Raw genomic sequence first — 16,240 nt, forward strand, 5'->3', positions numbered from 1 at the left:
TTTTTGTTGATATTTAAGATATCAATTACACTGATATTTAAGATACCAGAAGTATAATCTCAAGGGCCCCCTTTCTTCTTTCTGTCATGTTGTGATAACAAAACATTGAGACAATGACCGAAACCTAGAAAGATGTGAGACATTTCTTTCTAAACTATTCAAAGACATCAAAGCCAGAAGCCTATTAGTTGTTTTAATATGGAAAAATGCAAAAGCACTAAAAAGTGAAAAATATAGTACTCCACCTAGTGCCACTACCAAATGAAAAAAATACAAGAAGTAGGCTATTCTGACCATAATGAGTTATTTGGTGAAATATCGAACTTGAAAGGGGACATTACATTTGAAATTATCCTTTTATATGGAGAATTCTGACCCTGAAAGACCTGGGAGCTTTCTTAAAGTTATGTTCTGACTAAATATTATATGCTTGGTTTAAAGAAAAAAAAAATTAATGTAATTTAATCTGCATCTAATCTCTTTTCACTGTCATTCAATAATCAACTCTGAAACAATATTAGAGGTAAAGGTTTACTATAAATGTTTTAATAGTCTTTGCCTCTGCTCTTTAACTTGGCCTTCCCAATACTTTCAGTCTACTACTGCAAGTCTTAGCTTTGATTACTTTCTAAGGATTATACCATTTCTGCAGAGTCATTCTTACAGACTCTCATTCTCTCTCTCTCTCATCCTGAACCTTTGATTAAAAAATTGCTCTCACTCAAAGAGCATGAATTGATCGAATGGCAAAAAAAATACACACACATGCATTTATGACATGATATGGAATATATGAAATGGATTGTGAAAGTGGGGGAGGAATAAACTTTATTGGCCCATAGAAGGGATGAGGGAAAAGAAGGAAGGGGGGGTGGGGAAATTAAGATGGAATGATTTATAGTGTGCTGTACCTTGTAACCTCCACCATTCAACTTAGAGACAGTTACGAACAGTGAAATACAGGTAGACTAAAGTGAGTTTCACTTTGTAGGTGATGCTACTTGTACCAGTTCTATCATTAGTAAGTCACCGTTTAGTTCAGACAGGGCTCTCTGGTTAGTGCATACAAGGGTCTCCATCCCGGGCTGCAGTCTGACCCGCCAGTGCTCAGAAGCCATGCTCGTGACGAACTCGCACACTTTCCAGTTCCCCACCTCCAATGGCGGCCAGGGTCTCCAGCCTGCTTAAGCGCTCCAGGCTTCTTCCGAGAACTTCTTCTAGCCGACTGCGTATCACCTGGGCCCCTTCTAGTTCCACCTGCAGAGTTTGGTCTCTCTCAGAGCTGATTAAACATGCCACACATGGAAGGAAAATGAATTAGCCATCAATGTAATAAGTCCATTGTTGTTGTTGTTTAGTCACTAAGTCATGTCCGACTCTTTTGCGACCGCATAGACTGTAGCCCCCAGGCTCTCCTGCCCATGGGATTTTCCAGGCAAGAATACTGGAGTGGGTTGCCATTTCCTTCTCCAAGGGATCTTCTGGACCCATGGATTGAACCTGTGTCCCCTGCATTGTAGGCAGATTCTTTGCCACTGAGCTACCAGGGAAGCCCATAATGAGTCCATAGATGCTTCCAAAGAGCCAACAGTGCCACTCTGAGCCATGAGACTCTAGGAGACACATTTTATTGTGTCTCCAGAATACAGTCAATGAACATGGTCTTTGTTGTGGCACCTGTGTTCATTGCTGGTAGATTAGCAAGGTCTGCCTTCTGTAAAGTCTGTCCCTTTATCTGAGATTCTGGGCCAATCTGACATAAAATTATAGTTCCTAATATTTAGCTAACACCACTATACAGTTACTAGGAGAAATTTCATTTTTTAACTGAACGTGTTAGTTTCTGAAAAACCAAAACCCAGGAAAAACTAACTGCAAACTGAATTGATATTGAGCCAAGTAGGGTTGGTTGCTACTGAAGGTATATGTTTTGTCACTTGTTAACCAAACTTTACAGTACTCTGAGAAGGAATCCAATTCACATAGAGCCAGAGATTCTTTAATAAGTAACACAAGTGGTCCTATCATACACTTCCTCTGCCTTCATTTTCTTGAAAGAGAAAGAAAACAAATTTAACTCAGCAATAAATTAGAGAAAGCTGAATAGTAACAAAAATAAAAATTAGGAAAGAAAGAAAGGGGCTAGGAGGGAAGGCAAAACAAGAAAAAAAAAAAAAGGGGAACAGAAAATGTACCAGAAAGATAATAATATATATGACCAAAAATTAAGAGGTACAGGAAAACATATTCATCATGATGGCTATTGGTAATCCTGGAGTAACAGTAGCCATAACAACAAATATATTTTCTTCAGTGACATTCAATGAATATCAGGGCCCTTTACAGTCTTACTCTTATTATTATAATATAATGAAGCAGGAATAGGAAAAGAAGCAGAGAAATGAAAGAAATATACAAGTTCTTACTATATGCAAGGTACTAATTGAGACACCTGACATGTATTCTCATTTGATCTTTGCAATAACTACATGAAACAGGCAGTATTCCTGACTTAATTTAGACACTGAGCCTCAGAGGAATCCATAAAACAAATGACAAATTGGACCCCGGTAATGGTCCACTTTCTTTTTCTTCCCACTTTGTAAGCTGTAGGCATCTGCACGTAATGAGGAATAAAAGGAAAAACAGTGCTGTCAGTCACTCACCTCTCTGGATGGGCATGGAACTTCACCAGACTGCTATAGAGCTGTCTCTCTGCCTGTAAGGCCTCATTGAGCCGACTTCGCTCATCTACCAGTCCTTCGAGCATCAGCAGCAACTGAGGGGAAAAAGAAGTGAAGCAACACGCAAACAGAAACATGAAGCCACAGTTAATTCTGAGAAAGAGATCAAAAGAATGTATCAGCATGGGCTATGACTCAAAAAGCTCACGATCTCATTACTGACTTAACCTTTCTATATAGTACGCTACAGTTTTCAAGCCAATGTCATATTTGTCATAAAGTTTTTTTATCTTTAAAACTCTATAAGGCAGAATTCAAATATGGGAGGAAGAAGAAGAAAGAAGAAAACAAAGCTAGAAACACAGGAGACAGGCTAAGAGGGAGGAGTGGGAGACAGAGCAAGGATGGGGCAAGAGGGACACAGACAACAGGACTCACAAGTGCTCTTCATTCATTGAGTAAATATTTACTGGGCCCCTTCTCTGTGCCAGGTTCTAAGGATAAACTTACTATCTAGCTGGGGAAAGACATCCATCAGTCACAGACAGGTGTCACTGTGAGCTATAGTAAAGTGCTCTAAAGACGACGACCTATGATAATGCATGACCAGCAATCTGTTTAAGTGCACTGGTAGAGTTAAAGCCAGTTTGGAGTGAGATGAGTAGTTAGTGAGAGACATGATAACAGAGACATGGAGGAGTATAGGTAAACCGGTCTTTTGATTAATAACAAGTTTGGCATTCAAGAAAGGTCAGATCTGGGGCAGCAGTTACAATGGAACCGCACGTGCTAGAAAACAGCACCTGTGGCTGCTACTGACCAAGGTGGGGAACTTGGGAGCACAGATTCTCGATGAAATTCCACCAACAGCCACCATCATAAGTAATTGACATCTTGTTCACTGTTTATTTTGCAGTAAAAATAAGGCCTGTATTCCAATAGCTTACTTGTTGTCTTCGGTTTCCGGAAGTTTCCTGTCCTTGTGATTCTACTGAAGCGACTTTTTCCCGAAGAAGCAAGACTTCCTGGGTCAGGCGTTCCATAGCCGGGATGTCTTCAGGATCAACCAGCTGCATCTGCAGGTCCTAAAAGTCAAACAACTAGTAATAAAAATAGTAATGAAAGAAAAAGTGCTATTCAGCAGAGGAACAAATGCTCTTGAAATAATCTACTATACATTAAGCAGGATATTAATAAGCCATGATAGTAACAATAGCTTCTTCATGAAATCTGAGCAACTCTGATATCAGTCAGAGAGGATATGGCAACACCAAGAGGCTCAAATGAACGGTGCATCTAGAAGACAAGCACCAGCAGAGGGACTCAATGAATCCAAGTGCTGTTTGAAGGTAAAGGTATTCTGAGCTGTTATCATTTCCAAGAGTCTTTCAAAAGCTTTGAACGACCTTTATGAGGTCTTCCTTAATCTGTATGGTCCTGGTCAGGGACTCCATGTCAGCAGCCTGAACCTGCAGCTCTTGCTCCTGCACAGCCACCATGGACTGGAGTGCGGAGAGTTCCATCTGTGGAGAAAGAAATCTTGAAGTCAGTGGGCAGAGGAAACAGTAGGTGTCATGATTACATTTTGACACTGAAGCAGATGCTTTTCCATATCATATTATTAGCAACTAGTAGTGCAAATAAAAACTAGAACATGAATAGTGAGCTACTAAATCAGATCCATAAACCATTCCGGGTGGTATCAAAGGATGTTTCATAGGAAGTTGTAATGTGGTTTTAATGATGTCCTCTACTTTTTGTTAGCACTACAAAACATACCAAATTGGTTTGTTTTTTTAATTTTTTTTTGGCTGTACTGCATGGCATGTGCGATCTCAGGGAAGTCCAGTAACATTAGTCTTAATTGAGTATATGTGAGAGAAACAGGAACAACATAATGGCTAGGGTAGAACCGAAATTTTAGAAAAGGAGGGAAACTAGGGGATTTTTTTTAAACTCGTATTTTTAAAATGCCACACAATTTCACATCCTCAAAACTTGAGTCATATAACATGATTCTGTTTGTAAGGAGAGATATGGTAATGAAAAGAAATACAATAAGATAATTTCATCACAAATATGAACACAGGTTTTATATTATAGATCTAACTATGGGAAAACTGAAGAGCTATATAGACTGGCAAACTAAACTTTAGGAACCCATGACACTGTCTGATCTTCTAAAGTAGAGGCCATGGTGACATAAAGGCTTTCGGTTTTAGCCTGTAACCCTATACTGTGGCCTTAAAACTTCCTCTCTCTGCATCCAAGTTGGACAAACAACTAGTTGTATAGGGAGGCAGAAGGGGAAGGGATTCTGTAAGGCTGAGAGGCCTCTTCTAAGAAAATGATGAAAACTGTTGCTATAAATAGAGCATATGGATGGGAAAAATTATCTGCTCCAGGAAAGGACTTCTGAGGAAGTATGTTTAAAGGACTTCTGAGGAAGCATGCTGAGTCCCAGAAGCTTAAATCGTAGCTTTAGTATTTTATAGTCACACATCGATTCCCCTCCTTCACCTTTTAAAACAGTGTTTCAGCTTCTTCTATAAAATAGGGCCAACATTAACCTACTTTGCAGAGTTGTAAGTATTAGTGCTAATTTAAGTGCCCAGTGCAGTGCATAACATATAGCAAGTTCTCAATAAACATTATGGATCTTTCTTGAGTGTCTCTTGTTCTATGTTTCTAAAACTAATTTCATGGATCTGTCATAATTATAAGTAGCAATTATATAGCACTTCATTTTTTCACAAGTCCTCTATAATTATTTTATTCCAGTTAGACATGGGCAAAAAAAAACTGTGTTCTTTCAGTACTTAAAAAAAATGCTTTAATAATCCTCATTTATAAAAACAAGAGCATGTTGGTGAGATAATAAATATATAAAGCAATTTCTACTTTTCTCTAGAAAGAAAAAAGCCTCAACTTGTATTTGGACCCAGATATACTTGGAGAATTTTACTTTTTTTTTTTAATTTTTAAAAAAATTTATTTACTTTTAATTGGAGGATGATTGCTTTACAATGTTGTGTTGGTTTCTATAATGCATCAACACGAATCAGCCATAGGTACACATATGTTCTCTCCCTCTTGAATACTTAAAACTCTTTTGAAAAAAAACAGGAACTTAGAAATTAGACTTAACTAGAAAACTCACCCTACTTTCTCTCTCTTTTTTAGCCATGAGGTCAAGTTCCTCTTTGGCATTACTCAGTTCTTTTTCCAGCCCCGCAACTGTATCCAAGTCTCCTAAAGATAAATACACAGTGCTAGTTATAATCAGTATCAACATAATGTGATCTGTGCTGCCTTGTTTCTGAGGAATTTATTCTAAGATACAATCCAGTAACAACAAAACATATAAACATAGGATGTTCTTTGCAGCATAATTTGTAATAACACTGCAATCCATCTACAAGCCTATAAAAAGAAGATTGAATGTGTATAGTATGTCCACATGATGAAACTCTATATATAGCTGTAAAAAAGAGTGAGGAATATCTTTATGAACTGATATGGAGTGATTTCTAAGCTATTAAGTACAACAAGCTGTTTAGAAAGGAATACATCTACGGAGTATGTTTTATGTTAGTAAAGGGGGACACACGCATGTTACATATACACATAGGATTAATCTGCTTGCTTCTATAAAAAGAAACACAGGAAGGATACCTCAGAAATGAAACCAGTTGCCTTCAGAGGATGAGTGAAAACAGGAGAGCAAGGACAGAGAAGTAGATGGGACTTCTGAGTACACTTTTCTATAGTTTTGAGCTTTGAACCATTTTAATGTTTTATTATTAATGGGTAAAGTTTAGTTCAACAATAATGAGGAAGAAAAAGCCAAAAACTGAATACTAACAAAAATGAATGAAACTAAACAGCAAATAGATAAGATAACCATCCAGAATACAACTTAAAAAATTAATCCAAATAATTTTTGAACACAATATTCAACTGTACATCCTCAATTGGAAATATTCTAAGGATAATAAGAATTACAAAGAAATTTTAAACATTATTTAATAGATTTACTTTTGATAGTGGTATTCATATAGCCATTCTGAAACTATTTTTCTGTATTATGCAAATATATAAATATAGTGATGTTATAGGTAACCAGGTTTCTCAATGTTGGGAGAAGGGAGATATAAATATAAAATAAGGAAGAGAAAGAACTTTTACTGTTACACTGGAATTAGAGGAACCAGTATCAAAAGATGACACACACACACACACACACACACACACACCCTTAGCTCTTTTCACTTAAAAGGGCCTAGAAGCAAAGGACATACTTGAAGTTATGAATTTATCTTATGCCCAGATATTAGTATATAAATGCCATTACCCATTAAAAGGAACTAGAGAGCTCCTTGAAGTAATGGATAATTTCAGGGCTGAGGCAGGCAAAGAAAAAGGTAATTACATAACATCTTCTTGTGCCAGAAAGTATGGAAGTAATCAAAAACTGATGAAGAATTATTGAAAGGACAGAGGAACAGTTTGAAGGGGCTCAAATTAGCCAAATCCCGGATAATTTGGTCATCAAGTGGAAGAATGACAGAAATGGATAACAAAATATTTTTTTAAAAAAACAAACCACCCATTACTTCATACCGATATAAACAAACAAATGGAATAGAAAGGATAGGGAAAGGGCACCTCTTCTTTATACAAGAAGACACACTACTAAATAAAGAAGGAATTTTAGAAACAGAAAAGCAGTCTTCTGAACTACCAAAGTAATAGTGGGTACAAGCAAGCTTGAAGGATACTAAAACCACCGGGTGAACGACTGTGGGAAAGCAGAACTATCAACACCTTAAGGTATTTGGGCAGATCACTTATCACTTATTAATTACAAAGGGGAAAATGAACCTTTACAATGGAGACATCTGGTGGATACAACCTTAACTGAATGACTAAATTTAGTATCACTGAGCATAACACAAGTAGATACCATGTGCTCCTGAGGCGTTGCATCAAGAAAGATATCACCCATGCAGCATTCTTGCCAAAGATGTTTAACTTGAATCTAACCATGAGGAGACAATCAGAGCCAAACTGACGGCCATTAGCTGGCCCAGAGCTTTAAAAAATGCCAGTGTCAGAGAACAGACTTGTGGTTGCCAAGCAGGGATGGTGGAGGGTTGGATTGGGAATTAGGGGCTGGCAGATGCAAACTATTATATACAGAATGGATGAACAAGGTCCTACTTACTGTATGGCAAAGGGAACTATATTCAATAACCTGTAATAAACCATAATGTAAAAGAATCTGATAAAGAATATATACAACAAAATCACTTTGCTGTACACTGGGAACTAACACAACATTATAAATCAACTACACTTTAATTGAAAAAACTGCTAATGCCAAAAAAAGACAAAAAGGCTAGAAAATGGTTCTAGATTAAAGGAGACTCAAGAACCATGACAATAGGGAGGGAAGAAAACGACCAGCTATCAAGAGTATTACAGGGACAACAGGAACCCTGAAAATAGACTGCACATTAGATACTGCTGCTGCTGCTGCTGCTAAGTTGCTTCAGTCGTGTCCGACTGTGCGACCCCATAGACGACAGCCCACCAGGCTCCCCCGTCCCTGGGATTCTCCAGGCAAGAATACTGGAGTGGGTTGCCATTTCCTTCTCCAGTGCAGGAAAGTGAAAAGTGAAAGTGAAGTCGCTCAGTCGTGTCCGACTCTTAGCGACCCCATGGACTGTAGCCAACCAGGCCCCTCCGTCCATGGGATTTTCCAGGCAAACTGGAGTGGGGTGCCATTGCCTTCTCCAACATTAGATACTAGGACTATGTTAAAGCTACATTGACTGAACGTGGTAATTGTAGTTACCCAGGAGATTGCTCTTGTTTAATGAAGTATTTAGGGATGAAGTGTCATGATCTCTGTAATTGTTAAATGGTTCAGAAAAAACATTACATCTGTGTGTACACGCACATACATGCAAGAAATAGTGCAAAAGTGGCAAAATGTTAACAGTTGGTGAATCTTAATAAAAATGTACATGGGTATTCACTGTACTATTTTTGCCACTTTTATATAGGTTTGAAATTTACAAAATAAATTGGGGAAAGATGCTTTTTTAAAAAGGTAAATAGGGAGTAAATTAAACAAATCCAGCATCTTTACTCTTGGACTAGAATAAAGTTTCCCACTAAAAAATGATTACTTGCACAACTTACCTATGAATTCCACAATGCCCTATACTATAAAACAGACACAAAGTTTTTACATTCTGAAAATCATTTAAAAAGCCGTAAGTGAATTCTCCAAGTCCACAACACTTCTTATCAGCACTATAATCACCAAGTCACTAATCATGGTGAGCCCCTGTTTCTGTAACACTTCTCCAGATCCTAATATTTTGATCTCTGAAAGTCAGAGACTAATCTAACGCATTTGTTTTGAGTTTTGCTCACGTCTCACATATAATTCAGTTACTTTTATGGAGTTCAAGGCCTACAACCACCTCTTGGATAGGGCAGAGCTTGGCAAATGACTCAGTGTACACTGCCTACTCTTCCCAATACTGTAATGTAGCTTATGTCTAGGTACAGTAAGTAGCCTCAGCTTGCTTCAAAGATGCTCAGGAGAAGGTATCAGCCCCATAGTCCTGCCGTGCACGTTTGAAAACACTGCCTCTTGCATTCTTGAGTCCCTGCAAAGCTATCTGAAAAGGAAAATTAGGACGCAGCTTCTCTGGGCCAAATTGTATAGCCAGAACAATAGCTTTAATTCAATGTAAGGTAAAGTCAGTTCTTCCTAGAATAGACATATCTTCAGTCTTTAAGTGGAATCCAAATTAATTTTTTCCATTAAGGTAGGAAGAGAAAAAGGGTCTTGGCCAAATAGGTTAACAGAGAGTTACAATAAGGAAAGACAGAGATTCCTTAATGAAATCAAATTTGATACTTACCTAACGAGGACCTGGGTACGCTAGCATCCCCTTTGGCAGTCACTGAAGTGCTATCATCTCTGGAGGGTATATGCACTGAATCCTAAAAATTGTAAGAGTCAGGGGATTTAGGAAGATAAAGGAACCATGATCACAACGACAGGACTTGGAACATCCTCACACAACTTGGTATTAAAAGTATCATACTTATGCCTCAGATATAAAAAGAAAATACAGCTGGGCATAAACATCTATACAAGTCTATAGTTCTTACTTGATCAGTTTGCTCTCCGAGATGGGGGCTGATGGAGGTAACTTCAGCTGGTCGGTTAGAGAGGAGTGCTTGGGACATCATGAAATCTTTCCCTCCTAAATATTGGCGCAGGGCCTGTAATTCTGAATTTCTTTCCATTAGAGCTTGTACCATCTTTTCTGCAGCAGCCTAGTAAGGAAATCACACACAACATGAGAGAGAGACTCTAATAAAACAAAATTTGTGTTCTGATGTCATTTGTTAAAAGCCAACCATTTTTTTAAAAAGTTAGTGGGGCTCTAAGAAATAGTTTCCTTGCTTTCATTTTACAGGACAAAACAGTCAAGGAGTGGAAAGAAAGTCTCTCATAGATGGAATACTGGAAAAACAGAACATAACATGTCTATCATAGATAAACTAATCTGAAATTGGTTCTGCTAGAAATGCCAGGCTAATAACGTATTGAACTGGGTAACTGATGTCTTTCTTTACTCGGGGATACATGTGCCTTTGGCATGGATGGTCTTTGCCCAAACATTTGTCATTTGCATGGTTTGCTCCTTTTACTTGTCTAGGAAAGTGTCAGTCACTCAGTCGTGTCTCACTCTTTGTGACCCCATGAATTGTAGCCCATGAGGCTCCTCTGTTCATGGAATTCTCCAGGCAAGAATACTGGAGTGGGTTGCCATTTCCTTCTTCAAGGTCTTTGCCAAATTTCAACTTTTCAGATTGGCCTTTTCTGCATTTCCTGTCTAAATGCAGCAAGCTCATCTCTACTCCCAATTTCTGCTGACCTGCTACGTTTTTTTTTACATTGCACTTACCAGTAATCAATATATCTATTATTGTCTCTCTCTCCCCCAACACCTGCAACTGGATGAAAGTTTTCTAAGGGCAAGCACTGTGATGTTTTATTCAGTGCTGAATCCCAAGCTCCCAGAACAGAGTCTGGCCCATAGAAGGCACTCAGTACATAGGCACTCAAGACCTAGATAGTGAAAGAATCAATTACACAGAAACATTTTTATCAGACCACATGACCATGAGAATCTGGACCTCAAAATCACACCAGTTTATTTCATTTCAAATCCCATAGTTTACTAAGACACATGATGGCACAATAAGGAAAAAATTGATAAAGAACCTGCCTGCCAATGCAGGAGACATGAGAGACATGGGTTCGATCCCTGGGTTGGGAAGATGCCCTGGAGGAGGGCATGGCAACCCACTCCAGTGTTCTAGCCTGGAGAATCCATATGGACAGAGGAGCCTGGTAGGCTATAGTCAACAGGGTCACAGAGTCAGACACAACTGAAGTGACTTAGCATGCACACCACATAGAAAGTCTGCATTTAATCAGAAAATCCAGAAATAACAAACTAAGACTAAAATTACTAAGAATGTAAGATGATGGATATGTTAGATATAGCATCAACTGTCTCTGGGGAGAATTACTACTGTTTTAAATAAGAAGCTGAGCCCTCGTCATAACTTCTAAGAGAAACGAAAGAATAACCTTCTAGTTTTAGCACGGAAAATTCAGACTCTAGGGATTTGGACATAACCATCTTAGAGGTAACAGTATGTTATCAATTTGCCTTAATAAAAATCTGCTAGATTACAGGAAGAAACAGTAGATAATACACAAGATATCTTGTGTCATACATATGATCTAACTGGCTTGACTCTTTTTCTAGTAATGCTGCTTTTAGCACCACTCCTCCAAGTATGGTTCATGGACCAGCAGCATTACCATCATCTGGAAGCTTGTCAGAAATGCAGATTTTTGAGGCTATGTTTTTTAAAAGCTATTTGAGGGATTGTTCTGCATATAAAATTCAAGAAGCACATCTAGAAGAATGCAATCACTACTCTTCCTTGAGCTGAAGATCTTTTGTAATTTCAGGCATCTCTTAGATTCCATTATTTTACTACCAACATTTAACTACCAACACATACACGACATATGTGTGTATATTAAGTGTAATAAGACTAATTTTTTCACATGACAAAAGGGTGAAAAAGAAAACTCAAAGACTCATTAGTCTCCTGCCGAATTTTTAAATAACTTACAATGATTTTGTTAGGTTATTCTAAGACCAGTTTCTGCAGCACAAAGCAGCATGTTTCTAACAAAATGTGTATTTACTTCAGTGGGCCTAAGAACTGCATGAGTGGAATATAACCATCCCATAATATAAGGAAGCATTAGAGACTATTATGGTCAAATAACATAGGCAAGTGGTAAGAATCTATTTCCCTTTGAAAACTGACTAGGGGGAATTCTGAGTGACTGGTCCCTGAAATGTAGCACAAGCCAACTATACCAGACTCTAGCCTTTAGGATAAAGATATATGGATATGAGGATAAATTAAGAATTTGCTTTTGAAATATTTGTGTATTGTTATTTTGAAATTACTATATCCCATATTACTATGAGATTGTTTATTCTCATCATGGCTTTGAAAAAAATCTTTTCTTCCTTCTTAAGATAACTCAGATTTCACATGAATTAAGAGAAAATATACAAAGAATAAGCTTCCCCATATCCTGGGTAGAAACAAAATATCACTCAAGTCTTGATAATTTAGAATCGAAATCAAAACACTCCAGAACCCCATATTCCTTTCAGTAAAAATTATCAGAATATTAAAGAAAGGAAAATGTTATCAATACATAATGAACTTAATGAGTGGGGATATGTATTATTTAGGCACCCTCCAAATGCAAAGTGTTCTAGAAATAGTTCATATGGGCTTCCCTGGTGGCTCAGCTGGTAAAGAGTCCACCTGCAATGCGGGAGATGTGGTTTTGATCCCTGGGTTGGGAAGATTCCTTGAAAAAGGGAATGGCTACACACTCCAGTATTCTGGCTGAAGAATTCCAAGGACTGTATAGTCCATGGGGTCACAGAGTTGGACACAATTGAGTGACTTTCACTTGACAATTCATATAAAACTATAGTCTAGTCAATAGGCTGAAGGAAAAAAAGCTAATAGAATGGACTTAAGACAACATAAATTTTCCAAGTTACAAGGTTCTAATGCTTTTTTATAGTGTGGACTATAAATGTACAGGGTGATACTCTTCCAGCCTGTGCATTAGTCCTTACTTGGCTCTCCTGCTCTCTGGTGCTCATGGATTGAAGCAGGCCCTGAATCTCCATTTCATATTCCACCGCTTGCTTGTTCCGATCACTTAGAAGGTCCTGCAGCATCCTTTCCTTCCACTGCAGACGCTGGCACAGCTCCTCAGCTATCTCACTCTGCCCTGGTCCAAGTTTGCAGAGCAATGTTGCAGTAAGATCCTAATACAGGAGAGACAGTGTAAGTTCTGGAGGAAAGAATTTCCTCTAATATACATCAAAGGGCTTAAAAGAATCTATCATAGAAGAGACAGCAAGTATGATGTTTTACTCATTTTTGTTGCCCCAGATCTAGCACAGGCCTTGCACATAAAAGACTGTCAATACACACTCAGTGAATGAACACTAATAATACAGAAAAAAAAACAAAAAAACAACTTAGAATGGCAACTTACATGTTGTTTTCTAAAATAAGTCCTTTCCTTATATGCTCAGGGCATGTAATAATATTAGTTGGGGATAAATGGGCACTCAGTTCATTTATTTTATTTTCATCCCAGTTTAACTTTATAGGGGAACACAAAATGATAAACTGCAAAAAACAACAAGCACTGGTTTTACAAGCATGGTGATGTAGCTCCTAGGTCTATACTAGGAGGCAATACATGGTGGTTAAAACTGTGGAGCCACACCATCTGGGTTGCACACTGGTTATACCACTTATTAGCTATGTCACTTTGGACAAGTTAATTCACTTCAGAAGTCTGTTCCCTTGACTGTAAAAGAGGAATAACTATATGTACCTCATAGGTTTGCAAGGATTCAATGAATTAATATCCATCAAGCTCTTAAAACAGTGCCTGACACAGCATACGCACCATAACAAAGGTTAGTTATCATACTGTGGGTATATTTTTTAGATCTCATTAATTCTCACATAACTTCTTTGAGAAAGATAATTGTCCCCTTGAGTTTATAGGTGTAGGGAAAAAATTCCCGTGAAAGCCAATGACCTGCCCAGGCACAGGATGGAATTAAACACTTGGGTCACCAGCCTCTCAGATCTCAAGAGTCCTAATCCAAGACTGAGATTATGTCATCACTAAACCAACTGCCCTTAAGTTAACTAAATCCTTGCCTCCACTTCTTTGTTCCTGTCATGCAGAGATGTCTGTAGCTGCTGAATGATGCTTTCTTGCTCCTTCTGCCAACGGCTAAATTTGGTTTCCATTTCTTCTTTCAGCCACTGGAGTTTCTGACAGGTGGCAGACAACTGTTCCACTTCCAAGCCTTTGGACTTCAGGAGACTTTCCATACTCTACAGTCACAGAGACAGCAGTTGTTAAGTCAAAGAGCCACCCCACATTCCTCAGCATGAACAGGAGACCTGACCCACCTTTACATTATCTCCTACATTATATCTATTTATTTTTCAAAAGGAAGAACTTCATATCTGATCTAACAATGCCATATTAGTCTATTTTTTGTTATTAGAAACTCTTATGTAGTTTGTAGAGAGATGGATATAATGTATGTCCTAAATAAAGTATTTTGGAGGAAGTGAAGAACTTCTTTAAGAAGTTCCAGATGGTTAGATATTAAAGATATTAAAGAAATATACAAAAATAGCCCAGAGTAAATATTAATAAGAGAAACAAGAACTCTTGACTATGGTTGCACACAGACATGTACATAATATTAATGAGAAAAATACAATATAATAGTTGCATCTGAGCAATTGTTCTGTAAAAGCATATAAACACTGACAAGGATTAGAAATAAATTAGAACTATGAATCCATATTCACTGCCCTGTCCTACAAAGTTCATAGTAGAAGTGCTAAAACTTCTCACTACATAGTCTCTGATAATAGAATTAATGACTGCTATTTTTGTTTGGTTTTGTATTTTTTTTATATATAAAGCAAATATCCCGATTTTCAGCAAATGATGGAAGGAGTGATGCTTCAGGCTTAGAATCCAAGTGGGAGAGGGATGCCAAGTCATGACGGAGTTTGCTCTCACCTGCATGGTAGCTTCATTGGAGGAGAGGATACCACGCAGCCTCTCTAAGTCGTGATCTCGCTCTCTCATGGCAAGATGAAGTTGACGCAGTTCTTTTTCCTTTTCTTCTAGGCTGGAGAACTTTTCATCTATAGCCCGCTGCAAGCAAAGTAAGCATCCCAAAGCTCCATAAGAGCCACTATTCTGATTATGCTTATTCAATAAGATTCCAAATATAAAAGAATAGAACACCAACTCTAAAAAGCAGCAAATTCAGTTAACACACATTTCTATAGTCCCTCTGGGGACAGAATAACCCATAGCATCATGAGCAGAATTATGGTACATACCTCAAGAGCAACATCTCTATCTTGTATTCTCTGCCTAAGTTTCTCAAGCAACATTTCATTTGCTTCAAGGGTTTTGTCTGAGTTATTTCGGTACTGCAGGAGCTCCCGAAATTCCTAACAGGACCAAGAAATAATTTTCTTTATTCATTTTACTTAGTATTAACTGAATTCTTACATTGTGTCAAGCAATCTGTTAGTGTTTCAGGATAAAAAACACAATGTGATCACTCTCAAGGGGAACACAGTTTAGCAGAGATAACAGACACACAAAGTGCTAACAATTATGCATCATACATAAACGTGAGTATACACAAACACATCTACTGGGGGAACATAGGATGCATTGTCTAACTCTGCCTGAAGGTGTCACTAAAGTTCACAAGAAAGAGGTTACATTTGCTCTTAAAGCACTAGAAGTTTCCCAAGAGGCTGTGTGGGGTATTTCTGTCAGAGAAAAAATGTAGGTATTATATATGTATGCATATTATGAAAAAAATCATATGGTCAGGGAAATATAAGGTATTTAATGTGACTAAATCTTAGAGTAGGTGGTAGAACTGACCACTCTCTTCCTTACTCTTCCATTTTTTTCCCTATAACTTACATTTTATCATCTAAATAACTGGATATACAGAGGTCTTCAGTGGGAGCAGAAGACATATCTTCTCTTCATCTTCCCAATTCCTTGACTGGTATCTGACTCACAGAGATACTTAATAACTATTGGCTGAACATTCACACTGCTTAAGTCTTTCAGGTCTGTAGTTCTTATTTCTACACTTGCTGGTTATCATCTTGGTTCACGGATTGTACTTTCTATTTCTTTTGAATCTTCCTGGTTCCCACATCTCAATGTTCTACATGTAGCAGGTACTCAACACAAGTGGACAGACACTTTGAGATTATATGAACATAAATTCCCGTGTCCTGTGAACCCAGTT

At 37.9% G+C, this 16,240-nt stretch overlaps 1 protein-coding gene across 50 annotated transcripts in view; it reads right to left on the minus strand.

Annotated features, from left to right (window-relative positions):
• PDE4DIP (phosphodiesterase 4D interacting protein) overlaps positions 1-16,240 on the minus strand; it is a 147,832-nt gene that overhangs the window by 53,675 nt on the left and 77,917 nt on the right. For 49 of the 50 annotated variants that reach the window (XR_014052515.1, XR_014052513.1, XR_014052510.1 and 46 more), the window contains 11 exons: positions 15,300-15,413; positions 14,971-15,108; positions 14,085-14,264; positions 12,974-13,168; positions 9,882-10,049; positions 9,629-9,710; positions 5,845-5,936; positions 4,091-4,207; positions 3,632-3,769; positions 2,667-2,779; positions 1,155-1,282 (listed from right to left, as the gene is read on the minus strand). Coding sequence is in view for 30 of the 50 variants with exons in the window: in XM_081486118.1 (XP_081342244.1) it covers positions 1,155-1,282; positions 2,667-2,779; positions 3,632-3,769; positions 4,091-4,207; positions 5,845-5,936; positions 9,629-9,710; positions 9,882-10,049; positions 12,974-13,168; positions 14,085-14,264; positions 14,971-15,108; positions 15,300-15,413 (1,465 nt within the window). In the remaining 20 variants the exon portion in view is untranslated. Of the gene's footprint in view, positions 1-1,154; positions 1,283-2,666; positions 2,780-3,631; positions 3,770-4,087; positions 4,208-5,844; positions 5,937-9,628; positions 9,711-9,881; positions 10,050-12,973; positions 13,169-14,084; positions 14,265-14,970; positions 15,109-15,299; positions 15,414-16,240 lie in introns of all 50 variants that reach the window. The other variant, XM_081486120.1, reaches the window with a different exon arrangement.

The sequence above is a fragment of the Giraffa tippelskirchi genome, chromosome 5 (assembly GCF_054371585.1).
Source record: "Giraffa tippelskirchi isolate mGirTip1 chromosome 5, T2T-mGirTip1v1.2.pri, whole genome shotgun sequence".
Taxonomy (NCBI): domain Eukaryota; kingdom Metazoa; phylum Chordata; class Mammalia; order Artiodactyla; family Giraffidae; genus Giraffa; species Giraffa tippelskirchi.